At 36.2% G+C, this 18,046-nt stretch overlaps 1 protein-coding gene across 1 annotated transcript; it reads left to right on the top strand.

The window, feature by feature from the left end:
* Positions 1-900: 900 nt before the first annotated feature.
* LOC140163222 (uncharacterized) lies at positions 901-3,419 on the top strand. Its single transcript, XM_072186619.1, has 4 exons — positions 901-1,342; positions 1,420-1,865; positions 2,381-2,548; positions 3,213-3,419. Exons 1-4 carry the CDS (start codon positions 901-903, stop codon positions 3,417-3,419), a joined length of 1,263 nt encoding a protein of 420 aa, XP_072042720.1.
* The last annotated feature ends 14,627 nt before the right edge of the window (positions 3,420-18,046 follow it).

The raw sequence follows: 18,046 nt of genomic DNA, 5'->3' as shown, positions 1-18,046 counted from the left end.
TCCCTCACTGACACCTTTAATACAGCTCTCACTGAGACGGCCTCTGAGCTTTTAGGCAAACACCGCCATGTGAAGAAGCCATGGATCACAAAGGAAGTGCTTGAGCTCTGCGATAGGAGAAGAGAGTTAAAAGGTAAACGGAACAATCCAGATGGAGCAAGAGAATATAGGGAGGCCAACAAGTTGGTTAAGAACGGCATTAAGGAAGCGAAGGAAAACTGGATTGGACAGCAATGTGAAGAGGTGGAGTCAAACCTGAACAAGAGCAATAGTAGAAAGGCATACCAACTGGTAAAGAATTTAACCACTGTAAAGAACAGCAGATCAGCAACTATACAGGACAAGAATGGGAAGTGTTTAGTGGAAGAAAAAGAGATTCTTAGTAGGTGGGCGGAGTACTGCTCTGACTTGTACAACTACTAACTGCAAGGTGATCCATCAATCCTAGACTAATGAGGAAAGTCAGCCTATCCTGCGAGAAGAGGTAGAAGCCGCTGTGAAAGCATTGAAAAAGGGCAAGTCGCCAGGCATAGATAACATTCCAGGTGAGCTTGTTCAAGCAGCAGGTGATGCAGCTATTGATGTGCTTACAAAGATATGTAACAACATTTGGAAGACAGGCAAATGGCCTACACCTTGGACACAGTCACTTGTGATTACACTCCCCAAGAAAGGAAATCTCCAGCTTTGTCAGAACTACCGCACAATCAGCCTCATCAGCCACCCGAGCAAAATAATGCTCAGACTCATCTTGAACAGATTGAAACCTCTGGCGGAGAACATCATTGCTGAAGAGCAGGCGGGCTTCAGAGCAGGAAGGAGTACCACAGAACAGATATTTAACCTTAGAATACTATGTGGACTGACAAAAATATCTCACTGGGTTCCAAAATCAAGCTAATGCGCACCCTCGCCATATCCATCTTCCTGTATGCCTGTGAAACGTGGACACTGACAGCTGACTTGGAAAGGAGAATACAAGCACTGGAATTGAGATGTTTCCGGAAGATCCTTAGCATCTCATATAAAGACCATGTAACCAACGAGGAGGTGCGGACCAGAGTGAAGCAAGCTATTGGTCCCTATGATGACCTACTAACAACAGTCCGGCAACGTAAACTACGTTGGTACGGCCACATCTCTCGCTCCTCTGGGTTAGCAAAAACAGTCCTACAGGGTACAGTGAACGGTTCAAGAAGAAGAGGAAGACAGAAAAAGAGATGGGAAGACAACATAAGAGAATGGACTGGCCTGAACTTTACCACCTCACAGAGGGCAGTGGAAGACAGGAACAGATGGAGAGAGATTGTCAAGATGTCATCAGTGGTGCCCCGACGACCAAGCCGGTTAAGGGAGCAGTAAGCAGTAAGCACATTCATAATATTTATCAATTACTGTTTTCTGTTCGTTTGTTTTCAGATGTACCGGACATCGAAAACTACGCAAAAGTGTGTGAAGCAGTTCAAGTTCTGTGTTATTTGGGTCTCCCTACTGTACAAGCGTGTGTGGAAAACTGGCATCAGATTCAGCTGCAGCAAATGCAGCCCTGTCGTGCATCAGCCCAGTGCCTACCACACAGGAAACCAACAACCAAATCAAAGGCGTGTCAGCCTTGCATTGATTGGGGAAATGCAGTGGAATCCACGTGTTACCCGCTTGGAAAAGGAATCCAGTGGAGAAATGTGAATGCATCGTTGTTTCACAAGGAGCCTGTTGAAGTAGCCAAGGGTTTCGTGTTCGTAATACCGCATGGTCAACCTTGTACGACGTTTGGGGATTTTGATGTCGGTGGTATCCTGAAGCTAATGATGGCATTCAGTGATTACCACAATGGTGATCAGACTTGTTACAACAAAATCGAAAAGGTAATGATAGGCCTCCACCAAAACTTACTAAAGCGTGAACGTTTATGAAAGGTAATCTGTGTTGGTATAATGAATGATTAATGTTCAATGTTCTTGTGTTTAGATCAAACGTTTAAAACTTTAATTATTAAAGACTTCAAACACATATCTTCAATATCGATTTGTAAATACGATTAGAACTTATACTCAGCTTACAAATTACCAGAAATAACATGTGTACTTTCTAAATACAGACCATCAAAACTGTAATCATGTTTGTTAGAAAAGTGTTTACTTTCTAGACACCGTTTTTGATTTGAAAGCATACTAATTATTATATTAAAGGAAATCTCTCTTGGACAATTTAGCCATGAACCACAAATTATACAAATAATTGGATGTCAAAATTACCTGATGGTGGAATAAAAGAAAAGTATTGTTAACGATATTTTAATTGACCTGCGAAATTAACATATTAGATACTTTTATCAAACTTTCACTGGTATTCAATTATTCAATTTTCAATTCAAACAAAGGTTCTGGACATCAGAAACAGCCTTTCTCACAAGAGGGTAGAGGATAACATGGCCATATCAGACAAGCAACTAGATCAATATTTTGATACCATTGAAGATGCTGTCACTTCGCTGGAGACTCACCAGCCCTCCTTGAAGGCCAATGCTATTAGATCGCACCTCGCTCAGGTATGACAATTGAGTAGGCCTATCTGTATTAAGATATAAAGATGCCATTTATATTTCATTGCTGGGAATAGATGCTCGTAGAATTTCCGCATTTGCTATCTCATCATCCTTCTTTTTTTTCTGGAGAGCAAAATAGAATCGGACCACGTTCCCTCTATTTTACGCCATTCAGACAGATGTTTGAGAGCAGTGAAGTATTAAATTGATGAGGAGGGAAGGGCATATTTTATTCCGGTTTTACTGAGACATTTGCTTGAGCGCGCAGAATAATTTCTAGTTCTATTTTAGCTCAAAATTAAGGCGAATTTTGCTATTTGATGCCGGTAAACTTATACAATTTTACTTTTTTTTCCTAAAACAGGGTTTTTTGAGAAAAAAGGAAAGATAAAGCAATTATTGCTTTATATTTTCTTCTATTATTGATTTTTTAGGGGAACGTCCCCGCCCCGCTTCCGCCGCCTATGTATGAGGATTTTTCGGTCATGATTAATATTGAGTTCGGATTTAGTTTGGGTATCGGTAGAACGATTCAAAATAGTGTCATAATGTCACACGACTACTTAATTCCTGTTCACGTATTATGCAGTTCCGTTATTATTAACTCAATACTTTTCAGCAATATTTTCAGCAATAATTAAGACTGCTAACAATGTTCTTGATACAGATACGACATTCAGCAGTTACAACGGACATGAAGAACAGAGCGCTGGGGAATCTCTCAGACGGTTTGAAGCAGGCGTTAGACGAATGGCTGGAGAAGAACAAGAAAGGAATTGCAGAAGCTGTCTGCGAAGAATTGGATCCTCGCTTAGACAAACTGAAGCAGGACATAGTAACAGACATGAAGAATGTGTTTGCTGGCTCACAATAAGTCCACCTCATTCTAATCATATCTTCGTTCAGGAATGTATTTGTGACCATCCATCTCAAACCGCTCGTAAAGTCGGCAAATTGTATTTCGAGTTACATTGCAATATGCATGGAGGTAGTCCGAATAATCAGACCCAGAACAAAATATTAATTTCTGACATAATCGTGTTCTGGGTCTGAACTGTTTCCATTCGAAATCTTGATGGCAAATTGGACAAAAGAAGCACTTCACAGTTTTTTAATCCCTATTCATGTTGCGTGAATCACTCTATTGTGGACCATCCTTTTGATACTTGAGTATTTGGACAAGCGGAACAGTTTTGACAGGCATTTTGTCTACCTCTCTGTTTGGAAACACACGTGGAGGTCGAAATTGTCCTCCTCGGCAAATACGAAAGTCAGCGTAATAGTACGGCACTAACATAGAGGTTGTATTCATATGTCCCTAATATTTGTCCGACATGTTTCTCATTTTAGTCCAGTCAAACACCAAATCTTAAATCTTATTGTTGAAGAGGATAATAAGCTTATACTTATGTATAGCATTAGTAAAAAGCTTAAGTCTTTGTTTGTTTTGGCTAAATCCTGTTCAAGTGGTGGGTTAATCAACAATTAACAATGAGAGGACATTCCTGAACCTCGTTCAGTTGGGGATGATTTGAAGGGACCGCCAATTATGACCATTTGATATTTAATACCAGCAATGTGGAAAAAAAATAATGTAGTGCCAAAATAATGTACCCTTTTAGTGAAGGAGCAAAGTTTAACAAGCCATAACACCGCTTCTGGATATCGTATGAAGTCAAATGATATATCATTGTAAAGCTTATGATATATATATTCTAAACACGGAAGAAAACAAATTTTACCAGAGGCCGACTTTACGAGCGTTTCGACCTATAGACGGTCACAATTTACTCCGACATCTGGTACTGGTATGGTAAAATTGCCAAACCATTTACCCTATGGTACGGTCTAGTTTGAGGGTCAATATTTATCCCAGTCTACCATCAATTGTGCTCAAAAAGCAGCTGCACTTTTTTGGATATCATATTAATGAAGATAGGACCAAAAAATTACCACTAGCATTTATGTATAAAACAATATTATGTTTTTCAATAAGCTCTAAAATGGAAAATTCTCCTACAACTTTTATGTCTTTTTGGGACAGAATGTATATCTTCGATACAAAAGGTCAACATTTTTAAATGATGGACGGCTTTTCCTCCCAGCTACATACACGATTAAGTAATTATCAGTATATTTATGAAGGTTACTCAAAATTGTTACTTAAAATATTTTTAAAAAAATAATAATTTGCCATAAAATATCGCGAATTTCAAAATTCAAATTATTTTATATCAGAAGGACATCCTCGTATTCAGAACGCAATTTTGTGTGTCTGGTGTGCTCTCCTTTCTACTTTAGAAAGTTATAATTATTGCGAAAATTTGCTATAATTGTTGCCAGTAGTTCGCAGTTATTATTGTGAATATTCGCAGCAATTTTTATTCGAAATGTTTATTGCGAATATTCGCTTGTTCGGAATAATTATTGCGGTAAATTTTACTAACAGCAATTAATATTGCAAATATACAGCCTGTCTCAAAAAAATTGTGCAAGTGAAAAGCGCCCTCTTTGGCGATTAGAAAAATAGCTTTCAAATGCTGTTTGTTCTGTTAAATTTGTTCTTTTTAATCTCGAGATATGTTTCGTTAAGAAGGAAAGGGTAAAATCACAATTGTGCCACTTTTACTAGGGAATAGGGCCGGCTGTACATGTAAAGCAATGATAGCTGATGTTGATGCGTCTAATGCACTTCACCCTTCGGGACTCGTGCATTAGACGCATCAACACCAGCGCGCGTGCATTATTTTGTCTAATTGCATTAATTTGTCAAATTTCATGAACTTGTCAAAGTTCATTAACCAATAAGTGTGCAATATTTGTTTGTCTTTTAACATGTCTTGAATGACAAAAAGAACAGTATCTCCATGGTAAAATCATTGACATACACATGTATTTATTTTTACAGCAGAATGTGAAATATTTAATTATCGTTTAATTTGTCGTAAGAGGAAAAAGATAATCATTACACCTTTATCATGATAAAATATTTTTAAAAAAAATTGCATTGTTGTGTAATTGATGCATTCTTTTGATTTCACGAAGGAACTCTTGATAAACTTTATGTTATCATTGATTTACATGTACAGCCCTCTTCCCTAGTAAAAGTGGCACAATTGTGATTTTACCCTTCCGCTGTTAAGTGAGCATATCTCGAGATTAAAACAAGCAAATTGAACAGACTAAACGGCATTTGAGAGCTAAGACTATGTCCTTGACCTCGATGTAGGCATTATGTCACAACGGTATTTTCTAATTGCCACAGAGGGCGCTTTTAACTTGCACAATTTTTTTTTGAAACAGGCTGTATATAAAGTTATCGCGAATATTTGTAATAATTACTGCAAATAGTTGCAAGAAAAAATTACAAATAACTTAAGATATGTACATACTCACACCCTGACATCTGTTGTTATTTTTATTTACACTATGCTCTCTACTTTAGAAAATGTATTACTAACACACCGCAAAGTTATAACATGGGTAGATAGCAAGGTGTGAGTATAAAACTATCTTGAACAGACAGCAAGTGTGAGTTTAAAAGAATCTTCAGTAGATGCCAAGGTGTGAGTATAAAACAATCTATAAAGTAGACAGCAATTTAATGTTTTTCAACAGCGTGGTCAAGTCTGTAGTGCTTGGAAAGGGGCCAATGTTGTCCATATCTATAAGGATTTTTAAAGCCCAAGGGTGGTGTAAGTAGTTACCGCCCAGTTTCTTTGACGAGCATCGTTGGTAAAGTTATGAAAAAGTTAGTTTTTTACTAAAAGTAGCATAATTCAAGTGAGAAAACTAATTATGTATTAATTTGTAAAATTTAATTTGTAAAAATATTTCCCAACCTGGTCACAGCCCTGTTACTGATTGGTGAAACAGGTGTTCAGGGTCACAACATCACCCAAAATTAGGTCATGTACTCACAGAAACCGTTGATATTGTTATGTGCCCTGGAAATGTTGTGTTAAATTTATAATGTGGCAATAAACGGTAAATAAAAGTTCTTTAAAATAAAAATGTTTTGGGTGGGCTCAAGAAGTCGGTCGAGGACAACCAAACAACTTTTTTTTTAGTGTGGGGCTAAGCAAAGGATTATTTTCAATGGTGTGTTTCTGAATGGTGTAATGTAACTTCTGGTGCTCTTCAAGTCTCTGTTCTTTGATTTTATTTCTTATGTTTGTTAATGACTTAAATGATGTGGTTTCCTCTTTTCTTTTCCAATTCGCTGATGATAATTCAATTATCAGTCCTATGGTGTTTTAGACCATGACATTCTTCAGCAGGACATTGAAAATAATTCCCAGTGCCAGTGGTCACTTCGTAGCAAACTTCCTTTGAACCTTTCAAAGTGTTCCACCATGCACATGACTAGATCTAAGTCTCCTACATTCTGTGGTTCTTATGGGCAGTGATGAGCTTGAAAAGTTGATGAATTTTAAGCTGCTTGAAGTTACTTTCAGTGAGGAGCTTTCCTTTGATTCTCATATTGGTAATGTTGCTGGTAAGATTTATAAGCTTTCTGGTTTCCTAGTTAGATGTACCAGAAATATGACGTCTTTTGCTTTACTTAGTCTTTTCAAATATCTCATTTTCCTCATATTGTTTATTGTGCTTGTGTCTGGTCTCCATTTTGAAGGAATCATATTGGTAGGTTGACAAAATCCAGATGAAATCACACGTTCTACAAAGATTTTCCTGACGTTCATTCTGAAGATCGTCCTTCATATTCTGAGAGGCTTGTAAACCTGAAATTTATTAAGCCTGGTGATTTTTTCAAGTGTCTTTGTGTTTAAAATAATCAATGAGATTGGGACTGGTTATGTTGGTTTCCTGGTTCAAAGAAGTATTTTAGATCATTTTAGGCTATTGCACCAACCTGGCAAAACCTAATTTTTCATTAATTTTATGTTTGCCTCCCTTCCGCGTCTTTGGAATTGAATTTCCTCTGAATTCCATTCTGTAAATAACATTATTTGAATTTAAGTCTGAATGTAGATCTCTTTACCTGAATATGGTATGACGATTTTGTGGTATTACATGCTTTGGCTTAAATGCCTAAATTGTATGAATATATTGTTTTAAGATTTCATAATGGTTTTATTTTACTAAATGTAGCTTTTCGAATGAACTTCGAATCGCTTCATCACTACATGCGAAATCCAATTTGTTTATGTCATATCGTTTGTGATTACAAATTAAGATCACTTCGTCACTAGGCTAATTCTACCTTTTTTATATTCTTTTACGATGAAAAAGAAAGAAATTACTGTGCAAAATGCGATTTATTATTGTTTGTTGTGAATGTGAACAGTGAGCAAGGTCTGTTTCTTATGCTTTATGTTGTTTTGTACTGATAACCTTTAAAATATGATACAATAGAGATTTATTTAAATAATTCTTTGGGTATCACATCAGCCAAATCATGATCAAGCAATGAATATGCAATGTGTATATACCTATGAAATGTATTTTATAAGGATATCAGCTTCATATTTTTTTATAATCGTATGAACATTTATACCATTATCACAAGGACTTTAACTACATTTACTATCAACTAAAATGGGTAAGTGCAAGGAAGTGATATCTTTTGTTACTATGAAAATGGCATGCACTTTGTTTTGTTTTATTTTTTTTTAACCTGAGACACTCAATAAGTTGAAAACACAATTAATCATCTGTTCTTCCTTGAGGCCCAGGGATCAATACAACATCTACATAACATAATTGTTAAGGTTTTAAAAATCCTACATACAATGTTTAAATTGCAAATTTAGATAAATACAATCCTTACAAAATAAATCAGGGGGGCATAAAAAAAATGGAACCAATTCTAGCTTTATCCTTTGAGGTGTAAGGATGCCAAAAAAAACTTTGGTTTCACTAATGTAGGAAAACTAGATGCTAACTCAAAAATCACCAAATAGCACCTTGTAGGCCCTACTACAGGCTTGTTTACAAACTTGTCCGTAATGCGTGATAGACGACACGCCGGGAACCACTCAAATTTAGCGCTTACTAGCTAATCCACACCCACTGATAAAGTCACCCCTACTGAATTAGTTCGTTAATCCCTTTTATAATAAAAGTCGATATTAAAGATACTAGTTCGCGTCTGACGGCACTTGTCAATCAAACTAGATTGATTAGCGCGTAAAAAAGGATATTGATTCATCTGGTGCCTTTATTGTAGAAAAGGAATCGCAAAAAATGGCGAGGGATTTCGGTACTTTTACAATGTAAAAGGTTTTCTAGGCATTGCATGTTGGTAAAGTGCCTTCTGCAGAGGACGTTACATTTTTTACATTAACATTTGAAACGGTTTGTATGTTTGAAGGTGAAAAAGGCCACATGCCACGTTGTTGTTTCGCTGCGTTAGAAATTTCAATCATATAGACAAATTGTAAACAAACCGTCTTGATTTTGATTGACAGGTTACATCAGACGCGTGCAAGTATCTTTAATTTCGACTTTTTATTACAGTGTTTGGTATCATGTTAATATCATATTATGATCGGATGTCCATATCTCGAAAACGTGCTTAAATTTATAAGCCACTGCAATATGCATACAAAATAAACCTACCACACCTATGCGCTTGCTTATTGTATATGCCACAATTTATTTTTGTTGTACTCTCACGTTATTTACCCTTGTCACCACCAAATGCAAGGTGATGTCTTTGAGATACTATAATTGGCTAATAATTACTTGGCACAGCAGAGATACTAAAATCAATACCGGGATCGATACACGTGAATGTGCACGATTTGATATTCAGAGTAAAATCTTTGGATACCGGGGTAGAAAATGATGATTATCTCCCGCAAATGATTTAGTCTAAAGAAACCAGATTTGGTTCCTTGCACTTGAACATATGTGTTGAACGGATATGATAGTCGTTAGCTTGCGTCTTGAGAAAGAAGCTTGCGTCTTTAACTCAAAACCTGACAAAAATTCTGATTTTATATGTGCCCAACTATAGCACAGTGCCAATCATGGAGTCGAAACAGGATGGCCATACGTGGAGGTGAATTCAACCTACCATGGCGATTTCTGCTATGACGATATCGGGGCGATGACCCTGTGCGGTATAATCATATAAACTCTCGTTACCAATACATGATCATAACACGATTCGTATCATTTGAAAGTAAATACTGTTTAATACGATGGTTAATGGTGTACATGAAAATAAACAATGATACAAGCTACAAAGGAGCTTTTCTTGTACTTAAGTATTTTTTTCTCACATTATAATTTTCTCATTTGAATTTTATTTTATATATTTTGTTTAATCAAAAAAACTATTTGAGCAAACAAAAAAATTATTTGAGCAATCAAAATCTTCTTTTTTAAAAGATCATGAACATTAATCAATGTGCAAATTTGATGAAAGTTATCATTTAATAATTTTGACCAAAGAAGCGCAATGTTGTCCGAAGGTCCACAAAGTTTATCTGGTTTACACTAAATACACAAAACTATCAACTAAAAAAATTATTTTGAATGTATATAACAGGCAATTTGCAGCCTTGGTCATACTGTGTATGGTGTTATTTTTTACATTTATTGATCAGCATTGATATTTGTGGAAAAAAAGGCGATAATGTTCACATTCAAGTTGGCCGCCGTTTTGACAATATTTTGATTATTATGCATTTGAGACAGTGGCGTAGCGTGGGTCATCCGATTGTGGGCACCGACCATGATTGGGGGACACCGGGTCTGATGGGGGGGGGGGCACAACTTAACAAGCCGTTTTTTGGATATTTTCCTGTGGGCTTTTCTAAATTTTGCAACTGATTGGGGCCACGTGCCCCGTGCCCCTATTACGCTACGCCACTGATTTAAGACCGCAGAGAGACCGCAGAAGTATTGATTGCAATTTTAAAAGAAAATGCTAATCGCAAAAAGATTCATGAGTTATTTGAAATGCTAAACAGAATAATTTGGGGAACTATAGATTTAAACGGACCCGCGCTTTATAAATCCATTTGTTCAATCTGAAAATCATTTTAGCCACTCATGAAGCATTATGCTTGATCATATCATGATATTAGTCTTTCTTTTGATAGCTAGCATTTGATTAGTCGGTGCGTAAACTGTGATGTGCCCTGAGTAATTTAATTTAATTATTTAACTTTGTTTACAAGTTGAAAGTATTTCATGAGATTGGAAACCCCATTGTAGTTGCAAGAGTTGATGTGGAAAGTCATTCCCCCCAAATTATTGTAAACAAAGTCAGATCTATGTTTGGAACTTGGAAATCCCCAGTTCAGTGTATTGCACCATATGACCCCCCGGAAGCGATGTAATGAGAACGGTTAATGTGTATAATTAATCTTGGGAAATCCCAAGCTTGCATCATCTGTGAAGATGTGAATGAAGTGATGGTTTATTAATAGATGATGGTTTTTGCATGAGTACTGGTATAAAAGCTGCCTGGAGGCTTGCGTTTGGACTTTACAGAATGACATTGGAGATTGTAAAACTCCACATGTGTGTGGTGGTCTTCATGCTTCAAAAAATGAAGTACATTTTAACCAGTTTACGTAGCCAATAATTGAGCTATTTTTAATACAGCAACGAAGGAGATTTCGAGTACATAAATGTGTTCTTCCTTATCAAAGGATTAAAGTTCTTCTGTCGAATTGCTTGAGTTTGCTAGGTTTATGAAAACCACACATCTGTCAAATACAGCGGAACAGTGATAAAGAAGCATGTTCCCTGGAGGAAGAGTGACTGGTGAAAGAAACACCATTTTTGGAGAAAGCAGCGCAATGAGATATATTTTATTAGGAAAATTAGGCTAGCCGAAGTTATACATGGCGTATAATAGTGTACTCTCGAAGTGGTGATATTTTTATTTTTACACATAAAGTCATTCTATCATCACATGAAATTTGTATACTCTATGGCCTATAGCGCAACTGGTTGATGAGAATGGAGGGTAATAAGTAAATGTATTATTACATTTTCCGGGTTTAATTACATGTACACGCATTTTTTTGTGTAAATTGTGTTATTTTTCCGTAAATATAGAAATGATGATAGAACATTCATCATACCTGCCAAGTTGCCTGAGAGTACAGACGAAATTGCGTGGGCTGACAATCCAAGGTTCAAGAGATACTTTGGGCGCAGGATTGAATGTCGAGACGAGAGCGACATGTTCTCCATAGACACATTCCCTTGCCTGCAAGTGAGTGCGATGAATCGTTACAGAAGAAAGAACGTCAAGCCGATGTTGTCACGATCTGGTGTGAAAGTGTTTGGTGCAGTTGAAGGAATGGTTCAACTAACACGAGACAAACGTGCGATCCACATAGCAGTCCGTGTTAAGGAAGGTGTATCAGAGCTGAAGAAAGGAAGAAACCAACTGCAGGAGATGGAATTGTTAGTATTTGAACAAATAACAGAGCGATCAAGAGGAATAGAAGTGACAGTCTCCTACCTGAGTCCAGATGACCTGAAGAACAGCAGCAACTTAGATGATGATGTGAGATTCTACAATGATGAAGCAATGCAAGATACAATTACGAAACGTGATGTTCTTGTTAATCCGGCCACACTTGTTCCAGAATCAGTTTGGGATGTTAATCCAAACTCGACAAACCGAGCAGCAGGTATTGCCATAATAATCTCATAATATCAAATTAGTACCTGTATCATGAATAAAATATAAACAAATTTACCATACAATTACATACGTCGACGTCTTCTTGTCATTTCTTAAACAATTTAACGCATAATGATGATAAGAAGTGCCTCTAACAACATTGAGACTCAAACGATAGTTCCCGTTAGCAATGCTATTAATGACTGCTAATTGCTTTCTTGATAAATGGGATGTACAAGAAAATGTTAAAATATCTGTAGCAGTTGGCTGCTGAATTGTCCTATGTTCTATGTTTACCACTAAGGATAGCAAGTTTGAGATTTTACAATCCAAAATAGATTTCGAGTCTGTGCCACATGCAGACTCGAAATTAATTTTGGATTGTAATATCTCAAACATGTCAATAGTATAACTCGCCGTCAATTAGTAAGATCATTAGTAATATTTACATGCATACCGTTTGTTTTCAGATGTATTGGACATCGAAAATTACGCAAAAGTGTGTGAAGCAGTTCAAGTTCTGTGTTATTTGGGTCTTCCTACTGTACAAGCATGTGTGGAACACTGGCATCAGATTCAGTTGCAGCATTTGCAGCATTTGCAGCCCTGTCGTGCATTAGCCCAGTGTTTACCGCACAGGAAACCAACAACCAAATCGGGGGCGTGCCAGCCTTGCATTGATTGGGGAAAAGCAGTAAAAAACGAGTGCTATCCAATGGGAAAAGACGTCGAGTGGAGAAACGTGAATGCATCGTTGTTTTACAAGGATCCTGTTGAAGTAGCCAAAGGTTTTGTGTTCAAAATGCCGCATGGTCTGAAATTTACGACGTTTGGTGATTTTGATGTCGGTGGCATTCTGAAACTTATGATGACATTCAGTGATTATCATAATGGGGATCAGAATTGTTACAACAAAATCGAACAGGTAATGATATAAGAAACCTTATTTTCAGTGTGTATTAAAGATTAAAACTAAAAGTACACTGCACAAAAAGTGTCTAAAGAATATACACATATCTTGTAATCGATTTATAAACACCTATTTATAAACATTTATAACTTCGACACATTTTTCTATAAAAATACTAAACTAAAAACAAAAACAGATCACAATCACCAGACATCACGTGTGTAATTCCTTAACACAAACCATCAAAACACCAGTCATGATTGTAAGAAAAGTGTCGATTTTTTTAGACATTGTTTTTGGGGTGAAAAAATATTATCTCATCCAAACAAAGAAATTTCTGTAGCCATGGATCACTAATTATGCAAACGATTGGTTGCTAGCTGATATATCAATTGGCACACGAAATGTGAGATAATCTTATCTAACTTGCACTGGTATTCAATTTTCAATCTAAAGGTTCTGGACATCAGAAACAACCTTTCCCACAAGAGGGTAGAAGATAACATGGCCATATCAGACAAGCAACTAGATCAATAGTTTGATACCATTGACGATCTTGTCACTTCACTGCAGACACATCAACCATCACTGAATGGAGATGACATAAGATCACAACTCACACAGGTTTGATAATTGATTATCTGTACAAAGATATATACAGATGCTGTTTACATTCCATTGCTCGAAAACTCGTAAGAATCTCCACATTTACTATTTTTGCACCCCCCCCCCTTTGTTCAACTTAAATCCTGCTCACGTATTCTGCATAATTTACCAGTACAATACTTTCAATGCAGCATGTGTCCTAATTATTCCATTATCTCTGCCTGCTGAAAGTGTTTGGGTTTATGATTTCAGGTAAGTTTAAACTGATTCACACAAGCAACGATTTTTACTCGCAAAAAAATTCGAGTCACATCCGTGAAGCTCTTCACAGTGTTTGGGTTTGTTTTTTTGATACAGATACGGAAATCAGCAGTGACAGCGGACATGCAGGACAGAGCACTGGTGGATCTATCAGACGGCTTGAAGCAGGCGCTAGATGAATGGCTGGAGAAGAACAAGAAAGGCATTGCAGAAGCTGTCTGCGAAGAATTGGATCCTCGCTTAGACAAACTGAAGCAGGACATAGTAACAGACGTGAAGAATGTGTTAAGTGGCTCACCATAAATCCGCCTACTTCTAGTCATGTCTTCGTTCAGGAATGTATGTTATTCCGACAGCCAATGAATGGTATTGGTATTGTATAATCTCAAAACCATTTTCCCGATGGTACGGTGTACTTTGAGGGCCAATATTTATCCCAGTCTATCATCAATTTGTGCTCAAAAAGCAGCTGCATTTTTTTGGATATTATATTCATGAAGATAGAATAATAAAAATCGCAACTTGGAGCCTTTATGTTTAAAACAATTTTATGTATTTCAATAAGCTCTAGCTGTTAACTTCTTTCCCTCCTGTTGACCCCCTCACAATCATATCCATTTGCGTATTAAAGTGACGTTTATAAAGTATAACCATCAGCTTGAGTTTACTAAAACAATTATCTGATCACAATGCACCTGCGTGGATTTCATGCTTCGTAATAACAATTGATTGACAGGTGCACTGTAGAAGATTGCCGATTTACCGCTGTAAACAATATGATTTCCCTAGACACTAAAATTTCGAACATCGCTCTGTTCGCCTAACAGATTTGTGCAAATATAGAGGAACATTGTTTTGGAGCTCAACATAGCTTTGGAAACTCTGTGTAAGTTTCTCCTTAGAAATCCGATGGGCACCAAAAAAGTGTTTCCTGGAGAGTTATCATCATTATTTTGAAGAAAATGAAATTTGATATAATTATATTCATCATGTTCACTTCATGAAATGCATGAAATTATTTCGAATACTCGCAATAATTATTGCGGATATTTGTTATAATCGCATCTTCAGTTTGAGTTCGTTTATTTGAATGCAACCGGTGTTTTATGGTTTGCCGTCTCAAACGTTTCTAGAACTTTATAGGTAGTTTGTTAGCTACTGTTGATAGTTTTATACTCATACTTTGTTAGCTACTGTTGATAGTTTTACAATCACACCTTGAAGATACCTTTATTCTCACACTGATCTAGGAGCAAGGGGTTTTGAAAAATGGTCGAGTTCAACACCCATGTCTGACAATATTTGTTACCAATATTTGTTAGGATAGACCCTCTAGATAACTGCTAGGGGGTAACATAACATAACATAATTTATTTTTCCACATATGCAAAGTACAATAAAATCACAAGAAATCTATAGTACAATAACTGAAAACATAGTGGAGGAGGACTGAGAAATAAGCCAAAAGCCTGTCAAGTCCCAGACTCCATTATTATTACTCTAACATTTTGTAATCTAAAATAAGAGAGTCCTTATAAGAATATTTAAAAGAGTTAAGATTTCTGGAATTTTTAACATGATTTGGGATATTGTTCCAAATCTTTACACCCTGGTAGCAAATAGATTTGTTACCAAATTCAAGCTTATTATTTGGATATTCAAGGTCAGCAGCATATCTGGTGTTATAATTATGATTATCTGCATTAGTTGTAAACATATTGTTAAATGCTGGTAGCAACAAGTTATTACAGTATTTATACATGAATGTGCCAATATTAAGTTTACATAAGTCAAAAACTTTGAGCTGATTATATTTGATAAACAGTGGATTTGAATGACTTCTGTACTCTCTATTACTAACTGCCCGTAGAGCACGTTTTTGAATTATGTGAAGCTTATTTTCACCAACACTGCCGGCACTACTCCAGGCAGTAATACTATAGTTAATATGTGAAAGGACCAGTGTAATGACTTCTGTACTCACTATTACTAACTGTCCGTAGAGCACGTTTTTGCATTATGTGAAGCTTATTTTCACCAACACTGCCGGCACTACTCCAGGCAGTAATACCATAGTTAATATGTGAAAGGACCAGTGTATTATAAAGGGTTACAAGTGCTGTTTCAGGAAGAAATCTTTTGACCTTGTACAAAATACCAATACTACTTGAACATGTTTTTGAAAGTTCATCAATATGATTTTTCCAAGTCAGATTTTGATCGATAGTAACAATTTAAATGCATTCACATGATTTATTTCTGTGTTATCAAGTGAAAGTTTAAATTTGTCATTAACTTGATTAGTTTTATTACGAGTTCCAAATAGCATATAATTATTTTTTTAAGATTAAGAGAAAGTTTATTTGACATAATGCATGTGCTTAATTTACTGAGACCATTACTCATAATATTAGTAAGTGTTTCAATATTTTGATGTGATGTAAAAGCACTTGTGTCATCTGCATAGAGAATAAATGATAATTCAGGAACAGAATTCGGAATGTCATTTACATATATTATGAAACATAGAGGTCCTAGAATTGGACCCTGCGGTATTCCAGAATTAATTGGTTTTGTTGCAGATGTATGACTGTTGTAATCAACAAACTGTTTTCTATTAGTGAGGTAAGACAGCACCTCTAATTCCATAATGTACCATTTATCCAAGAGGATCCAAGAAGATATCGTGCTTTATAGTGTCAAATGCCTTGGAAAGGTCCAAAAATACGCCAGCAGTTGTTTGATTATCATTTGCGGCATGTACAATTTTGTCAACAAGCTTAGTTATTGCCATATTTGTGGAATGCTTTGGACGGAAACCAAAAATATTATGCTTGTTTAAAAATGAAATACATCTATTTTGAGAATCCTGGCAGAACTGAAATTGGTCTATAATTGGTGAAGATATTCTTACTTTCTTTCTTTCAAATTACTCATCTGATGTTTATGCTTTATAGTTTATGCTATCTACGACCTATCGTTATTGAGTTATCCTACAAAAACCTCATTTTTAGGCTAAATGACACGTTTTTGGTTGTACATGAATCAACATTTCAACTTACTCCGATTTGGGTAAAATGGTAGCAAATTGTTTGTGTAGCTGAGTAGAACCAAAAAAAGAATAGTTTTGCCAATCTAGTGTGTTCACTTACTGAGATTGGAGTGCAAACAAGGTCAAAGGCCATGGGTGGCCATAGGCCACTGTTGATCTCTCACTTCCATTGCACATAACAAGTAAAGTAAACAGTTTAGAAGGTAAGTTTCATACCGATTCTTGATTCTTATATCAAGATGAGCAATTTGCCACCAATTTTGCCCGGAGTAAGATGACATTTTGACCCCCGTACAACCAAAACCATGTCATTTTGCCTAAAAAATAGGTTTTTGTAAGGTTACTCAATAACAATAGTCGTATATAGCACAAAATATACATTTTCTTAATCCTTGTCATCAGACTAGTAATTTGATATATCTCTCAACGATTGTTTTACCCCTGTGTGACCTTTCGTGACCTCAAGCAAAAAAACGTAGTCCACTACTCCCTAGCAGTGATCTAGAGGGTCTATCCTAACGCCTCATGGTAACAAACATTGGTAGACATGGGTGTTGAACTCAATCCTTAATTAAGGCCCGTATGAGATTTAGCTCCCACACTACTAAAATTATATCTATTTTAGATACTTACATGCTCACACCCTTTACTTTACACTTTGTTATCTACTTCAGAAAGCTTTGCAATAACACACTGCTATAGTTAGAACATCGGTAGATAGCAAGGTATAAATATAAAACAATATAAAAACAATCTTCAGTAGATAGCAAGATGGGAGTACAAAACTATCTGTTGTAGATAGCAATTTAAAGATTGCACAAAAAGTAACGCAGCTGTTATAAACACGCCTATAGCTTCAGAACTAATAACTGTTTTCACCAGATTTGAACATAGAAAGAAGGACGATTTATTATCGCGCATTTTGATATGCCATTCGATCATTTTCATTCAATATTAACATCACAGCAGTGTTTTAAAAAGACAAATACCCAAATTTAAAAGTTGTAGCTATTTGCATTGATTTGAAGTCAGCTCGGAAGATAATGGTGGATT

This window comes from Amphiura filiformis, chromosome 10 (genome assembly GCF_039555335.1).
Source record: "Amphiura filiformis chromosome 10, Afil_fr2py, whole genome shotgun sequence".
Lineage (NCBI taxonomy): Eukaryota > Metazoa > Echinodermata > Ophiuroidea > Amphilepidida > Amphiuridae > Amphiura > Amphiura filiformis.
Note: the sequence above shows the minus strand (reverse complement) of the source record. Positions and strands in the feature narration are given on the sequence as shown.

Bases quoted from the DNA above. Each gene is read 5' to 3' on its own strand.
- LOC140163222 (XM_072186619.1), top strand. From the start codon at position 901: ATGCGCACCCTCGCCATATCCATCTTCCTGTATGCCTGTGAAACGTGG. The intron at 1,343-1,419 runs GCCGGTTAAGGG...GTTTGTTTTCAG, and splicing joins AGTGGTGCCCCGACGACCAA to ATGTACCGGACATCGAAAAC. The intron at 2,549-3,212 runs GTATGACAATTG...TTCTTGATACAG, and splicing joins TTAGATCGCACCTCGCTCAG to ATACGACATTCAGCAGTTAC.